Below are 15,195 nucleotides of genomic sequence, written 5' to 3'. Positions count from 1 at the left end.
CATTGTTTAGACCCGGGATACGTCCCACGGGAGTCACGGTGGCTCTGGTCTTGCGTTGAGTCTTGTCCAGGAGATCGAGACGTACAGCACCCCTTGACGGGCACCAGCGTCCCATCACCGGCTATGCACCAGCTAGGGTGACATGACATACGGAGGATTCCGCTCCGCTCCAGTCCTTTTCTTTTTATTGTTACATCCAGATGTATTTAATTTGATTATGTATGATCAGACTTACGATTCAGCATGGGTTCTGATCATGCCCCTTTATGGTTGAGGATCTCTCTTGATGAAATGCCACTTGATAGGTTGTCACAAAGAGGGCTTCTTAGTAATAACAGTTACTTGGAACATGGTGCATACAAAGCAATGTTTGTCATGCCATTGAGCCTCTTTTGCATCGGAGCCATATTGATATTGATTATGCATGAGATGCTTTTGTTGCTAGAATGCAAGCTCGGAGTGAAGAAACCACGTCCGCCAGGTGTCAGATCCGCTCGAATGAGCCGGTTGACCTCCTGGTCAGTGGGGGAGAGGGGAGATGGTGGAGCGTCGAGGCTGTACTGAAAAGGAGGCAACCGGTCTCAGAAAAGCACATTTACAGAGGCATTTAGAATTCAGGTCATGTGTTTCACTTAGCTAAAAAATGGTTTAGGGATTGCACCACAATTCCAAACAGTCTACAAATCTTCATGTGTTTCAGTAACTAGTCCCAATCTTAAAAAGGAAGTAAGAAAGTAAGATGGGGCCTTACTGCAACAAGTCAAGGGCGAGGATACAAATAAAGGACCAATTGTACAAGTATGAGATTAAAGCAAGTAAGGTGTGGGTCAAGTCTCCCATAGAGAGCATCTAGTTTTCAGGCACGTCTTGAGGTGTTGGTTATTCAAGCTGGGGATATTCATGGCACTATAAGTCTATAATCATTATGAAAATACACACAAGCGCTTAAACTTAGATGCAAAAATTATAAGTAGATCCATCTTTTAGCTGGATATTCGGTTCCCCCGAAAGCTGAGGTAGAATAATTTTCAGAAATATTTTGCGTCTATTGTGTTGAAGGTGCCTCCATTTTAATGATATCTATTCTCATTTGTTAGGAGATTGGATTTTCCTCAAGTGGCTTTTGTTTTGGTGGGAAGTTGGAGTGATAAACAATGTTTCATGTTTTTAGGTGTAATCTGATTTGCACTATTGTTAGGTTTTCTAGCATGATTATAATACATGGTTTGCATTTTTTATCATGATAACAGGACACAGAAAGATTACAAGAAGATCGAAGGAGGGCTAGTTTCTTGGAATATGAAGCTGTATGATTGTTTTCTGCAACACCCCATTAAATACATCGTAGTGTGCTGCAACATTAAAGACATTGTAGTATGCTGCAACATTGACATCAAGGAATGATATGGTGTTTGCAGGGTTGATTATTTAATAGGCGCATCAACAGAATAATTGTATTGTACAAAAGAGGTGACAAAGAGGGAAGAAAAAGTTTACTCATAGGGCAAAGGCTTACAAAATGTAGACTAAGAGCTGTAAAGTCACATCATCAAGGGAAAGAAAGATGTCTTAACATCCACGGGAGGCCTCGTGGCATAGTTATCAGGGAACATGCACGCCAACAGAATGCCAACCCGCTAGGGAACGAGAATGCCAAAATCCTAGGGGGCTTGAACGGGAAGGGAACGCCACATCACCATACTCATTAAAAAACACATTATCTGTACAACTGCTTTTGGACAAAATTTGGAGTCAGGATGTCGGGACATAAACAAAATCTTGATGATAGATGAATCTGGACTCCAAATTTGGAGAGAGGAACTTAGTAGATAAACAAAATCCTAATGATAGACAAGACTTAGGTTGGGGAATGGCATAGGGAACGTTCCCTAGATGTTCCATGGATGTTCTCTAGCGTTTCGTAGCCGTTCCAGAAGTCTGACATTCCATAGGCGTTCCATAACCATTTCTGAAGGGAATGCTGTTCCAGCATTCCATAGCTAGGGAACGAGGTTCCCTGGCAACTATGCCTCGCGAGCCTATGGGACAAAGTCTAGAGAAAAGGAAAACTTATACAAGCCTCAAGGGGGTGGAGCAAAGGGCGCGCTAGGGCCCTTGTTGAGTACCAATCTATGCTAGCAAAATCATAATCAATCAAGTACAAACTAAGTCAAGTCAATCTATCAAGTACAAACTGAAATCAAGTCAATCTCGGAGCTGGGACTTAGTAACCGAAGCTTGGCACAGCAATGGCTCTCTGGTGAGCTGTGAAAATATTTCGTGTCTGTGTCTGTCGAGCTATCTCACGCTATGATGGGGGACATGATCTCCGAGCTCTCTAGGCTATGTCCGGAGTGAGCCCTCATCTCTGTTGGGTCCCCTTGAGGAACACTGTGATAGGTCGGACCTCAATAGAATGTGCTCTGGGCAATCTTTGTCTCGAGCGTGGTCTTTGTGTCCCTCTCTCGGCGGCACGGTGTTGGCTCTCTCTGCTGATCCAGGCTGCCCTCATGTCAGCTAGCTCCTCCTCCTCCACTCCACTGTGTCCTGGGGATGACTCAAATGTGTAGAAGTCTGTGATGCGGTGTTGTGCTCGGTTAGCCTCTACGTCCTATGATCCAGCCACCTCCTGCTGCTCTCTGATCTGTCGTAGTATTGTCTCTTAGTGCCAGCACATCTCCATCGGATAAAGCCCAATGCAAACCTAGTTATGGGAATGGATTAGTCGTGATAGTGGACCAAAGCCACTTCCCTCCATGTAGAGACAGTGGTAGCGCCCCCGGATCTCATAGTAGGTTGCACAAGCACAAAGAAAAGGCTCCTTTTTCTCAACCACCCCCAGCGTACATAGCGTGCAGATCCATTGCTCTCTGGGGCATAAGCTTACTCTTATGGAAAAAGGTAGGCTAACAACTGTAAAAGTCACATCATCAAGGGGGATATGTGTTATGGGAAAAAACCCGATTACCCTTCTTCACGAGCTAGGCTACAATGCAAATGAGTTTGTTAATTATGATAGTTGTATATTGTATACTCTTGCGTACTCTCTCTCTCTCTCTCTCTCTCTCTCTCTCTCGGAGTCTTTATGTATGTAAGGTTTTGTATTGTTTCAGGTCCCATAGGCCGATTTTTGGTCTTCAGAGGACGATAATATATTATTATTATTATTATTATTATTCTCTCTCTCTCTCTCTCTCACAGCCCCCCGCCACCCCTCAGCCCCCTTGCCAACTCCCCCCCTGCCATCCCTCAGTCACCGGCCACCCGCGCCAGTCCTCAGCCACCCGGACCAGTCCTCAGCCCCCCCCGCCACCCCTCATCCACCGCGCCAGCCTTCAATCGCTCGCAACTACCTCCGTCACCCATCAGCCACTCCAGCCCGATCCCCGCCAGCGCTTAGCTATCCCCGCCAGCAACTAACCAGCTCTCGGAGCTGGCTCCAGTGTATGTGCCTCCAACGACTCTGTACCAGTGCCCCAAGGCCCCCTGCAAGCAGGGATCCAAGGTCCCCTGCAATCTGCAAACAGGGCCCCAAGGCCCCCGGGCTGTTCGTGAATTGCGCCAGGGATCTATGCCCCCCGTGAGCTCCTTGTGCTATCGAAACCGAGGCTCCTAGCCCCTGTGAGCTCATCGTGAGATGCAGTAACCTGTGCCAGGGCTTTCAGCCACCCCTCCCGTGAGTTGCTGCGGTTTTATTGGCAGCTCAAGGGTTGCTCTGGGCAGCCCTTAGGTGGTGGACAAACCCACAGAGTCCAACCAAGAAGGGCCTACAAAAAAGAGCAGAAAAATCAGTAAAATCTGCTTTCCGAAATTGCCAGAGAAGAGGACATTTGGGATGCTATCTTTCTCCTTAATTATATCTTTCTGGAACATGAAATAAACAGTGAACAGTGAACAGCAAACGCTTTGTTGGTCATGACAACACGGAGTTATGTAAAAGCTCTCGAAAGTGCAATGACAGCCTACATGGCAGGTTCACCACCCAAGAATACTTCCGAGGTCTTGACTCACCTCAGTAAAATTAGTATGGCTTTGATTGAGAAAGTAGATAGCCTCGAGACCACCAATGCGGCATTGTTGGCAGAAAAAGCACACATTGACAAAACATTGAATGAAATCAAGAAACAAGGAGGGTGTATGCAAGAGGAATGGAAGAGGGAGAAAAGGAAGAAAGATGAATGGGAGAAGGAAAAAGAAATATGGGAAGCGGAAAAGAATAGCCTCAATGACAAAATGCAAACCATGGGGACAGAATTACAGCAACTAAGGGACATGCAAGGGACACCGGAAGGGATGTGCAATGCAATGGAAGTGCTGAAATTTGAGAATGAAAAGCTCAAGAAGGAGATGGCAGCCTTGCAAACTACCATACAAGGGAAGCATGCTGAGTTTACATAGCAAATCACTAAAGGGAATGCAGATATGCTAGAATGGAAGAATGTGGTTAAGAAAGGTGCAGCAGCCCCCAAGGAATAGATCATCTCTGAAGCTCTAGAGGAAGAGAAAAGAAGGAACCACAAGGCTTTAAATGTCTTAGTCAGAGGCTTAACAGTTGGAGACACCCCCATGTCAGATGCCAAGATTTTATTCACCAAAATGGGAGTCAACCTCACATGTGAGACAGCATGGAGGGTTGGTAAAGTTGAGGCCCCAACAAGACCCCTTGTAATGAAACTCCGAACAACTGTGGACAGGTCTACTCTCATGAGTATGAGGGCAACCTTGAAGGGGACCGGAATATACTTGGATGATGACCTCACACTGCTGCTGCTGCAGCAGGAACATCGGAGAGAGGGAATGGTTCGGGTTATGGCAGCAAGAGATGCAGGTAAATGGGCTGCCTATAGGGATGGAAAAGTGATTATCAGAGAGAGAGGAGATAGGAGACAAAGGGAAGGAAGAGAAGAAGGAGAAATAGAAAGCACATGACGGTATCATACCCAGGGGAAGAGGGCACATGGGGGCTTGAAAATGGTGGTTTGGAACTGCAATGGCACCCTTTGGTAGACATACACTGACATGGACATAGTTTTGTATACTGAGACACATGAGAGCCCAGAGAGAGGGCTGCCCACCGTGACAGGATACACATGGGATTCTGCCCATAGGAGGGAACTGAGGAGGGATAGTGGATTACGAGGCTCTGGGGGTGTGGCTGTCCTCTTCGAATCATCTCTCAGGCCACTCCCTTCAGTGGTTAGGAAAGAGGAACATGCATGGCACATGTGGATTAGAGTCCAGATACCAGAGGCACGACCGATCTTCATCACGGTGTGCTACTTTTCTCCGGATACATCATCCTATGCACGTGAGGTTGCCACAGAATGGAATAGCCCGTATGAGAGTATACATGATGATATCACAGAGTTCTCTAGACAGGGTGATACCCTCCTCCTTGGTGACTTCAATGCACGCACAGGGGACAACCAGGTGGGACTACTTGACTTTGCATCCGTTTCCCTCATAGTACCAGAGTTAGATTTAGTTGAGCTCGGGATAGCGAGACACTCATCAGATTCTCCACACGTGACAAGGTATGGGCGGCACCTACTTTCTATGGGAGCAGTATATGATCTGATCATATACAATGGCCTTCAGAGATGGCCATCATCCGGGTGACTCACTTGTTTCCCACATGGAGGGCGGACAAACACAGTGGACTACCTGATGGGCTCCCTTGCCTTCGCATCTCAGATTCACGACTTTGTAGTACTCCCTCTCCCACTCAGGGCTGATCACTCATACACCTGACATTCTGTATTTCCGCTACCAGGCCAGTCACAGAGAGAGTCCTCCATGCGTCCACCCGGACCCATGTTCACTTTGACCGGACCCTCGATCCAATTTACGTGAGTCACTTAGCTCGAGAGCTTCCGACCCTACACGGAGCAGAGGTAGACCTTGCTCAGGTTTGAGCCACTTTGGCTTCAGTGGTGCACAAGGCTGCCATCATATCTTTCCCTACGACTCGACCCACACATGCCCCAGTTGGGAAGATGCCTCAGAACCCTTGGTACGATGATGAGTGTAAGGAGATTAGAGCTCACCTCACACGCAAGCAGGCCCTAGCACACCTGACATCATCTAAGGCGCATCGCATCTGACGTCGGATGACACGACGTAAGAAGTGGACTTTTCTCACTCGCAGGGTTGATGAGGTGGTCGGATCTTTTCGAGGGGGAGACCCGACTATCGACTGGGGACTCCTATTAGAGGGGAAACGGCCCATTCCCGTCATGGACCGAGAGATTTGGCATGCATGCTCCTTAGTCCCTCGCTCTCGCCTGATCAGGCGACTATAGGAGCTACATCTCCCAGAGGTCATGATCTGGGGAGTGATTAGTCTATACGAGTCCGTTAGAGGGCGAGTCCGCATTCCTGGGGGGCTATCAGATTGGGCTGACAACACCATAGGGGTGAAGCAAGGTTGCCCCCTCTCACCGACTCTCTTCGAGCTATACATTGATGAGATCACATCCTTTGTTGATCGCCTAGGAGGAGAGGGCTCCCTATTGGTTGATTTGATGGTGCAGATACTACTATGTGCAGATGACATAGTCCTCATTTCGTCCTCAGTTGAGGGTTTGCAGAAACACTTGGAGGCCTTGGAGATGTTCTATAGAGAGAGGGACCTGACAGTCAACCTTGGGAAAACCAAGGTTATGATCTTCAACACATCCCAAGCAGTGCTTCATCAATATCGACGTCAACATAGTTTCACTTACCATGGGGAGCCAGTGGAGAGAGCGTAGTCTTACACATACCTAGGGGCGGTATTCATGAGACTAGGCTTCACGATGACCCATGCTGCCAGAGCGCGACTCATATGAGGGAAGGGGGCCCTGGCTTGATTAGAGAGACAGTGCTTCCAGGCGCATTTCCAGGATCCACCAACGAAGGGCTGGCTCTTTGACACTCTCGTGAGACCGACCGCCATGTATGCAATACCTTTTTGGGCGAGTGACCTTTCAGCTACTGACTAGAAGGGATTTGAGAGGCTACAGGTGATCATGGGATCTAGGATGATTCGGAGGAAGCCTTCAGTTCCCCATTAGATCATATAGGTAGAGTTCACCATGACACCGCTTCAGGTGGACGCCCTCTTCTAGACCGTGACATTTCTCCATAGAGTTTGGGCCCTACCTTAGTGGAGATTATCGAGATTGGCACTGGAGTCATCTTGACGCCTGGTAGAGAGAGGCTTTGATAGAGCATGGTATGCGTGAGTGTCCACATGGTTTGATAGCCACGGTATCTAGATGGATAGGCACTCCCCCTTTCAGTATAGCATGGATGCGCCACCGGAGCTCCTTCCACATGATGAGATTAACCGTATCACACGGTTAGACCTTCTCCAGCTTCACACATCTCAGGCTTGGGGGGGATCAGGAGTTTACCACCAAGACCCAGTTCTATTGTGACCACTTTCTGAGGATATCAGAGCATGGTCTCATCATCGTGACCCCAGGACCTCGAGGATAGGAGAGTTTCACACGCCTTACGGATTGCTATTGGACAGATACGAGTCTCATCCCATAATTGCGGATTGAGGCTGGGAGAGCGGTCGGCATACCTAGAGAGCAACAGGTCTATAGACTATGCATGATGGAAGAGGTTGAGACAGAGGAGCATTTTCTATGTGTGTGTCTGGCCTAGTATGAGATCCGAGGGTGATACCATTGTCTCTTTCAAGAGGGGCTCGGCTTCGATCACTCACACGGCTGATACATTTCCTCGACCAGGTCTGCATTGGGCTCTACCTGATTGAGATGCAGAGACACATAGATTCCCTTGTGCGGTAGGCCAGAGATCGAGCTAGACCGAGCACAGACGTGCATCATTGATTTTTACGCATCCGAGCCAACGCTAGATGAGATTAAGGGGGAGGAGCTCGAGGAGAGGAGAGAACTATGGATCAGCAGTAGACCCGTCATCACCACGGTATGGCTAGACGAGAGACGCGGAGACCACACACGACACGTGGGGCGGCCAGAGCACGCACGATTGAGGTTTGACCTATCTCAGCCCTCCTCAGAGGGGACCACCAGAGACGAGGCATTACTCTTGATGGAGCCCATCGAATATAGAGATCTAGGAGAGCGCGCACCTCGCCACCGCGAGAGACAGCCTGACAGACACTGAGTCGTGAGCTCTTTGCATCACATCAGAGGGCCATCAGGGAGCCGAGCTATATAGAGCCTCCACATGTACTTGGAGCTTTGGTTTTGAGTAGTTGATTGCCCTCTTTTTCCTACTATGTTTTGTACTAGTTGTACTAGGTTTTTTTGCATTCTTATGATTTAGCACTCAACAAGGGCCTTAGTGTGCCCTTTTCTTCAGCCCACAGTGGCTTGTATAGGTTACATATATCTTGTATCTTGTCTTATAGATCCGCGAGGTCTCATGAAGACATTAATACAACTTTCTTTCTTTCTTTCTTTCTTTCTCTCTCTCTCTCTCTCTCTCTCTAGAGAGAGAGAGAGAGAGAGAGAGAGAGAGAGAGAGAGTCTATTAAAGTCTTCGGAAGACAAAAAATGGTCTATGAGACTGAAAGAAGCTGATAAAATGAATTGATGGGTGGAGCCGCTAAACGAGCATCAACACCCAAGATGCATACATAATGAGAAAAATCCATAGTCCTACCTATAAAAGGCGTTGGTACATAAAAGGAAAAGACTCTCTAGGTGGAAATCCGTTAAGACTGTAAACTCTAGGAGGGGAGAGACGGTATGTGAGGGTGCTGCATGGGCAAAAATCGTGTGATAGAGTGCTGGCAACTATTGGCATGCACAACCTGCTGAGCTCTCCTGGCTGTAGCATTGCGGCGAACAAGTGCCATAGTCACTCCTGTGGGTTGTGCCTTTGGTTGAGCAAATGACGAGGTAATGTCCCCTAGCATGATCTGTGCCTCAGTATGTTGGCGGGTCGGGCGTGTCTTTGGCTCTAGCTCGGGTCTCCGTGGTCGTCGACTTTGTGAGAACTCCCAATCAAAGCTATTTGGTCGGAAAAACTTGTGATTGTACTTTGAGAAGCGTCTAGATGTGTACCGTGGTTCCCCCTACGCGCTTTGAGCAACCGTTCCCTGTGCCGCACGGCCTCATGTATGAAAGCTGCCAAGCACCGCTGGTTTGGGTAGGATAGGAGGCTAAGTAGGGAGCCAAAACCGTCTCTGAAGAGGCAATGGTACCGACCTTTGGTCTCGTAGAGTACACTGGCCACCTAAAAGTGAAATGCTCCGTTGACTCGATCTTTCGAGAATCACACGGAGTACAGATGTGGCCCTCTCTGGGTATGCCTCCGCTTGACCACTCTCTATACGAAGACTGTGCCGAAACTGCCTAATCGAGATCCTCATGAAGTGGGGGAGGTGGATATGCGTGTATCCTGGTGGGTCAATGAAGCCCTCCTCCGAAATCCATAGGCAGTGGTCTCTGTAGAAGCTAAGCTTCACAGGGAGCTCACGTGTTGCTAACCAAGTTCTGAATGTGTACAGTTGTAGGAGATACTCTCGTATGACCTGGTTTCACCTCGTGGTAGGTAAGCAGGATAGAGGGTGCCTCAACGCTACTGGGAGGGGGGTAATATGTCTATATCGAGCCCAAGGCTCTCAAACCATCTGCGAGTATGTGCATACTAGCACCTCTGATCCCTGGGTCTCCCTTTGTTGCCAGTGCCATGGAGGAGGGTAAAGCCAGCCATGGGAGCCTACGTCGCCCTGTGGTGTAAGATCCATAATGTCGAATGCAGAACAGATATGTGATGACCTTGAATGCCGCATCTAGCTGTAGTGGGGATGCCTCGAACTTGGCCAAGACTATCTCATGTGGAACCGAAGGCTTACTGCGGAAGACCAAAAGGTCTATGAGACTAAAAGAAACCTGATACAATGATTTGATGGGTAGAGCCTGTAAACGGGCATCAACACCCATGATGAGTACAAAAAGAAAAGACCATAATCATGATCATAACAACACCAATACATAAAGAGAAAAGCTTTTTGAGGGTGAGGCGTCAATCCTGAGAAGGGGGCCATTGACAGTGCGGTTCCCTCACCCGATTAACTCATAAATGCTCGGTTCACAACCCAACCCGATGCTGTGCTCGGTGAAGATATTGGAGAAGAACCGTGTGATCACGAGAGAATACCGAGTCATGAACACACTTAAACACTTAGACAATGGAGTATACACAATAGAATTGAATAGAATAGACAATCCATTGATTCTTTACTTCTATTGAATCAAACTCTTATTGATACAACCAAGCCACCTCATGTTGCAGTGAACACTCCCTATCCTAGCAAACTCAGGTCAAAGGAAGAGAACTCGGCACACTATTCTCTTGTTCTCTTCTCTGCCTATTACAATCATATCACTACCTAAGGAACCACATTCCATAAGAGTGTGCGCTCGGTGTGCCAACCTCCATCTACTGATTGGCTGTATGGCCGCGATTCACTGCACCTTTGCTACGAAATCGGTGCTCAATCGACTACGTTTCCAACCGAGGTCAACGCTCGGTGACCACGCGCCTTAGCCTAATCCGAGGGCTAATATCTTGCCTCGGCTACCCTTGCACGTGTCCTCACAGACTAGCAGGGACTAGCCATTGCTCGAACGCGGAGGCTCTTGGGTTGAAGCCTCGTGGTCGCGATGACGCCTTCGACTAATGGGAGGTCGGGGACGAATTGGGTGTCGGGATGAATCGGCTTCTTCTATTGTCGAAGTGCGGGGAGGGGAATGTGGTGGCTCGGTGTCAAAACGGTGTCCCCTTGGTGGCCAAGGATAGATGTTGCTATTATCAAAGGGGGCTGCTAGGGGTTGGTGAGCTAGTCCATTGTCTCTTCAGATGGTACATCGATATCCAGTGTTGTTGCAAAATTGGTATAATTACCGTTGGACTTGGCTAACCCGCTCCTGCCACTTCATGACCAGATCCTTACATAAGTCGCGGATATTATCTCGCATAGAATATGTGACTACTGTCTTCACCAAAAACTAGACCTACACTGCTGCATCCTCAAAACAGCAGTCGGTCTAGGTAGCCTGCTTGGTACTCTCTGCTCAACCTGCTGCGTGCAACATGAGAAGGGCTTGTGCTGAAATTCCTTCTGCTACCTTGTCTGCGAGGCACCTCCCCCTGCTGGCCTGAGGTGTCTATCTGCTCGCTCAGAGTCGCAGAATGAAGTCCACCAAGCCTAACGAGCTAGCTGATTACTCTATCCCGCGCGATTGAATCTGGCCATCAACGCAGTCATTATTTTGTAGCTGTTGGCGAGGCAGGTTGTCAGGGTGCTTGTCCAGGACTTGAATTAGGCAAATTAAGTGCTAGAGCTGCTTATACCGCTCCAACTTGGCCTGCAGTCTTATATTTTTCTCCTTTAATGCCAGTCCCTCTGCGGTAGCCTGCCTTCGGCGTGCATTCTCCCGCTCAAGAGCCTCGAGTTGAGTCCATGGTACCTACTGTGTTGCCGATGTTCCGAGACCTGTTTCTGCGAGCACTGCAGGGCATGTTGCAGTTTCATATTTTCCTGTCAATAATAATAACATTTGCCTGGGCCTTTCTTGCGAGATCCTTCAGGCGATCCATCTCGCATTGCAGGTTGCCATAGACCATCTGCATTTCCTCGTGTGCCTACTACAACTGTGAGTGGGCCTGAATCAACTCATCATAACAAACAGAAATGTGGGCCGAGTTTGCAGTGGGTTTGGCCCCCTGTTCACTGCTCACAACTGGTTCTCAAACGCTTTTTCAAAGATTGTGAACCAGTTGACCATCACCCACTGCGGTGACTATGCGAGCCACATATTGCCTTGGCACATATCCTACACTTTTCTTCAATCCGATGAAATCGGACAGAAATCTACAAGTAGTCTTCAAACTCGCATCAGCGGCCTTATTGTTCTGGTACCCCTTTGAAGATGAGTCGCTTCCATCTTCAAAGTAAGCGTTGCACCGCTTGGCGTCCACCAGCTTGGTAGGAGTGGAGCGTTGCATCAATCTGAAAGCTCGTTTCAACAAATTTGAGGTGATCCTGACATGCGTTCCGTCGATGATGAGGCTGCAACTCCCAAGTGTTATTTAGATGGATAGAATTCAGTTCAGCTTGCATGGCCTTCATCCAACAATCATTCTGAAAGGCATCTTGATGACATAAGGGCTCTTCATTGCATAAACAACAAAACTAGCATGCTCTTTCCGGAGAGCTGCTCTCGTACAGGTTGGTAGAGGAGTATCTTGTTTGCTGTCTTTTAATGTGTCAAGAAGCCAACGAGGTACCTTTTTGGGCTCCTGAATTTCTGCTCTTTCGTGGTCAAGAGCCCTGTGCAAATGATCCTAATCAATGAGAGGCATATCAGGCTGAATTGCTGGCTGCACATGTGGCTGCAAATGACCAACAGATGGAGGAGGTACTACCTCAGATGGAACATCATCCCGAGCATCGGATGGAAACAAAGGCATCAAGCTGTCAAATATGTCAGGGGCATCAACAACGGCCTTCATCCAACAATCATTCTGAAAGGCCTCTTGATGACATAAGGGCTCTTCATTGCATGATGTAGCAATCAAAGCATAAGCAACAAAACTAGCATGCTCTTTCCGGACAGCTACTCTCGTACGGGTTGGTAGAGGAGTATCTTGTTTGCTGTCCTATAATGCATCAAGGAGCCAACGGGGTACCTTTTTGGGCTCCTGAATTTCTGCTCTTTCCTGGTCAAGAGCCCTGTGCAAATGATCCTAATCAATGAGAGGCATATCATGCTGAATTGCTGGCTGCACAGAAGCAAGCATGGTTCACAAACATGTTTGATAGGCATATGCATTTTGGGAAGCTCCACAACCATATCTTCCTTACATTACTTCACCAGGGCTCCAAAATTGAGGTGTCCAAACCTCTCATTCCACAAATTGGTATCTGCCATGGTAGAATCAAGAGCAAAGGCATGTGCATCGGCAAGTGCAGCATCATCATCCAAACATCTGTCATAAGCATCAAGTCTATAAAGACCTCTAGACAATGTGCCAGTCAAAACCATGGTAAAGGCATGTGTAGCATCATATACTGCACACCTAACACCATCAAAAAGAACCTGAAAGCCACATGTAGCAATGGCTGAAATAGAAATGAGGTTCTTACGAATGCTTGGAACATAAAGCACATGCTCTAGAGTAACAATACCACCAGAGACAGAAGTAAGAGCAACTTGCCCAATACCTTTCACGGTATATGATGCATTATTGGCACATGTGACACTACCCCCTTGAGATGTAAGCTCCAATGAGCTGAATAACTTTCTGCAGAAAGTGATGTGCTTGCTAGCACCACTATCAAAGAACCAGGCATCACGAACTTCTGAAACTGCCATACAAGCATCATGAACATTAGGATTATACTGACATGTAACCAAGAAAGCCTAATGCTGCTCTTGTGCAACACTAGAAGAACCAGATACTGCAAGACCAGACTCTTTCTTTTTCTTTTTAGATGCTATGCGCTTCCTGCATTCATAAATATCATGCCCAGGCTTCCTGTAATAATTACATCTCTTCTTCTTTTTGTTATCCCCTGAAGAAGAGGCATCATGTGAATGATCAGCATGGGAATGAGAGGGTTTTCCAGCTGAAACCTTGCCTTTACCTTTGTGTTTGTGATGGGCAGCAAATGCTTGATCACTAGCCATAGAAGCATTGCAATTCACACAACTTTGCTCCTCCTGAAGAAGAAGAGCAACCAGCTGATCAAATGAGAAATGATTGGCATCACCCCCTGCAACCAACCTCAATGTAGTAGCAAAGCCTTGATATGAATCAGGCAACCCATCAAGGATATTAGAAACAAGTTGAGAATCAGGTATAATCTCATCAATGTTGGCCAACTATTCTTTCAAATCCTTTACATTAGTGAGATAGGCATCCATGTTACCACCCTCATCAAGCTTCAAATCTTTCAATTGCTTGCGAAGATAGGTAACCCTTGCCTCATTCCGCACCTGATACAAAGATGCAAACTGATCCCATGCTTGCTTAGCTGTCTTGCAAGACCGGATATGAGGGATAATAACCCGTTTCACTGAAAGAGCAATCAAGGCATGTGCTTTGGCATCACGACCATCCCACTGAATTTGCTCCTGTGAAGGAGGCAAAGCACCTGGAGCAGGAGGTGCAGTTGTCCTAGCAGTAGCATTAGAACCATCACCTGAAGACCCATCACTTGAAGAAGTAGAGGCTGTAGGTGTAGCATCAGAAGTAACAGTGCGTGTAGGCCTGGCCTCAGAACCTGAAACAATATGCCATAGATTCTTAGCAACCAAAACATGTCCCATCATGTATGACCACATGGGATAATTGGTGCCATCAAGCTTGTCATCAGCCCCAATCAGCCCAAACAAATCATCTTTGCCACCAGACATGGTGCTGAAATACAAGACAAATGCACCAACTGGCAAAGCAAATGAGAGAAAGGAAACCTCTCAGAATCAAGTAACAAAAATCTGCCCAAGCTTCAAAGCTTATGCCTACAAGAGACTCTGCTGTCCCAAGGTGTACCTGTTGCAAGAAAAATCCCCAAAGGCAACACGAGGCCTTTCCAAAATGCAAATGAAGCAGAAATTGGAAAGAGCCAATGCAACAACGGCTTACCCAATGATGTAGCCTGAAAGGATAGCAGTGTAAGGCTCTGAATGCAAGCAAAAGAGGGCTGGAAATGAGAATTACAATCAAAGAAAGTGCTCTGCGTGTTGGGATGTCTTCACCAGTGAGATCACTTTTCTTTTGCTTGACAATGCTTGTAATGCCACATCCATTAGTAAAGACGTCAACAACAACTTCATGTTCCCTACTACAATAGCACCTGATGCACTCCTTGATGATGCCATGCTTCACAACCGCCTCTTTTCCATACTCATCGCCCTCATCAGAATAAAGAATATTGTCCTCAATTATTGTGTGTGGCCTTGTGATTTCTAACATGTGCTCAAATCCATCAAACCCATCATGTGAGCTGACAAATGACAAAAAACAGAAGGTCTCAGACAAACCCTTTTGTGCACTATCCGATTCATGGATAACACCCACAAACCTTCTACGGAGAGCACTTAGAAATGGAGAGAAAGAGATCCAATGGAGGGGAACTCGTAGCCCGAGACAAAAGGATGCCAAAAGAAGAAGAATGGGCTGAAAGAGTAGACTTTAGAT

At 47.4% G+C, this 15,195-nt stretch overlaps 1 protein-coding gene across 2 annotated transcripts in view; it reads left to right on the top strand.

Moving 5' to 3' along the window:
• LOC147904846 (NF-kappa-B inhibitor-like protein) overlaps positions 1–15,195 on the top strand; it is a 104,016-nt gene that overhangs the window by 28,992 nt on the left and 59,829 nt on the right. For both annotated transcript variants that reach the window (XM_087395836.1, XM_087395828.1), the window contains exon 4: positions 1,251–1,307. In XM_087395836.1, the coding sequence (XP_087251962.1) occupies positions 1,251–1,307 (57 nt within the window). The remainder of the gene's footprint in view (positions 1–1,250; positions 1,308–15,195) is intronic.

This window comes from Dipteris shenzhenensis, chromosome 2, assembly GCF_047967505.1.
Source record: "Dipteris shenzhenensis isolate YYH24624 ecotype China chromosome 2, Dip_SZ_1.0, whole genome shotgun sequence".
Classification (NCBI taxonomy): Eukaryota; Viridiplantae; Streptophyta; class Polypodiopsida; order Gleicheniales; family Dipteridaceae; genus Dipteris; species Dipteris shenzhenensis.
This window is presented reverse-complemented; position numbering and strand designations above follow the sequence as displayed.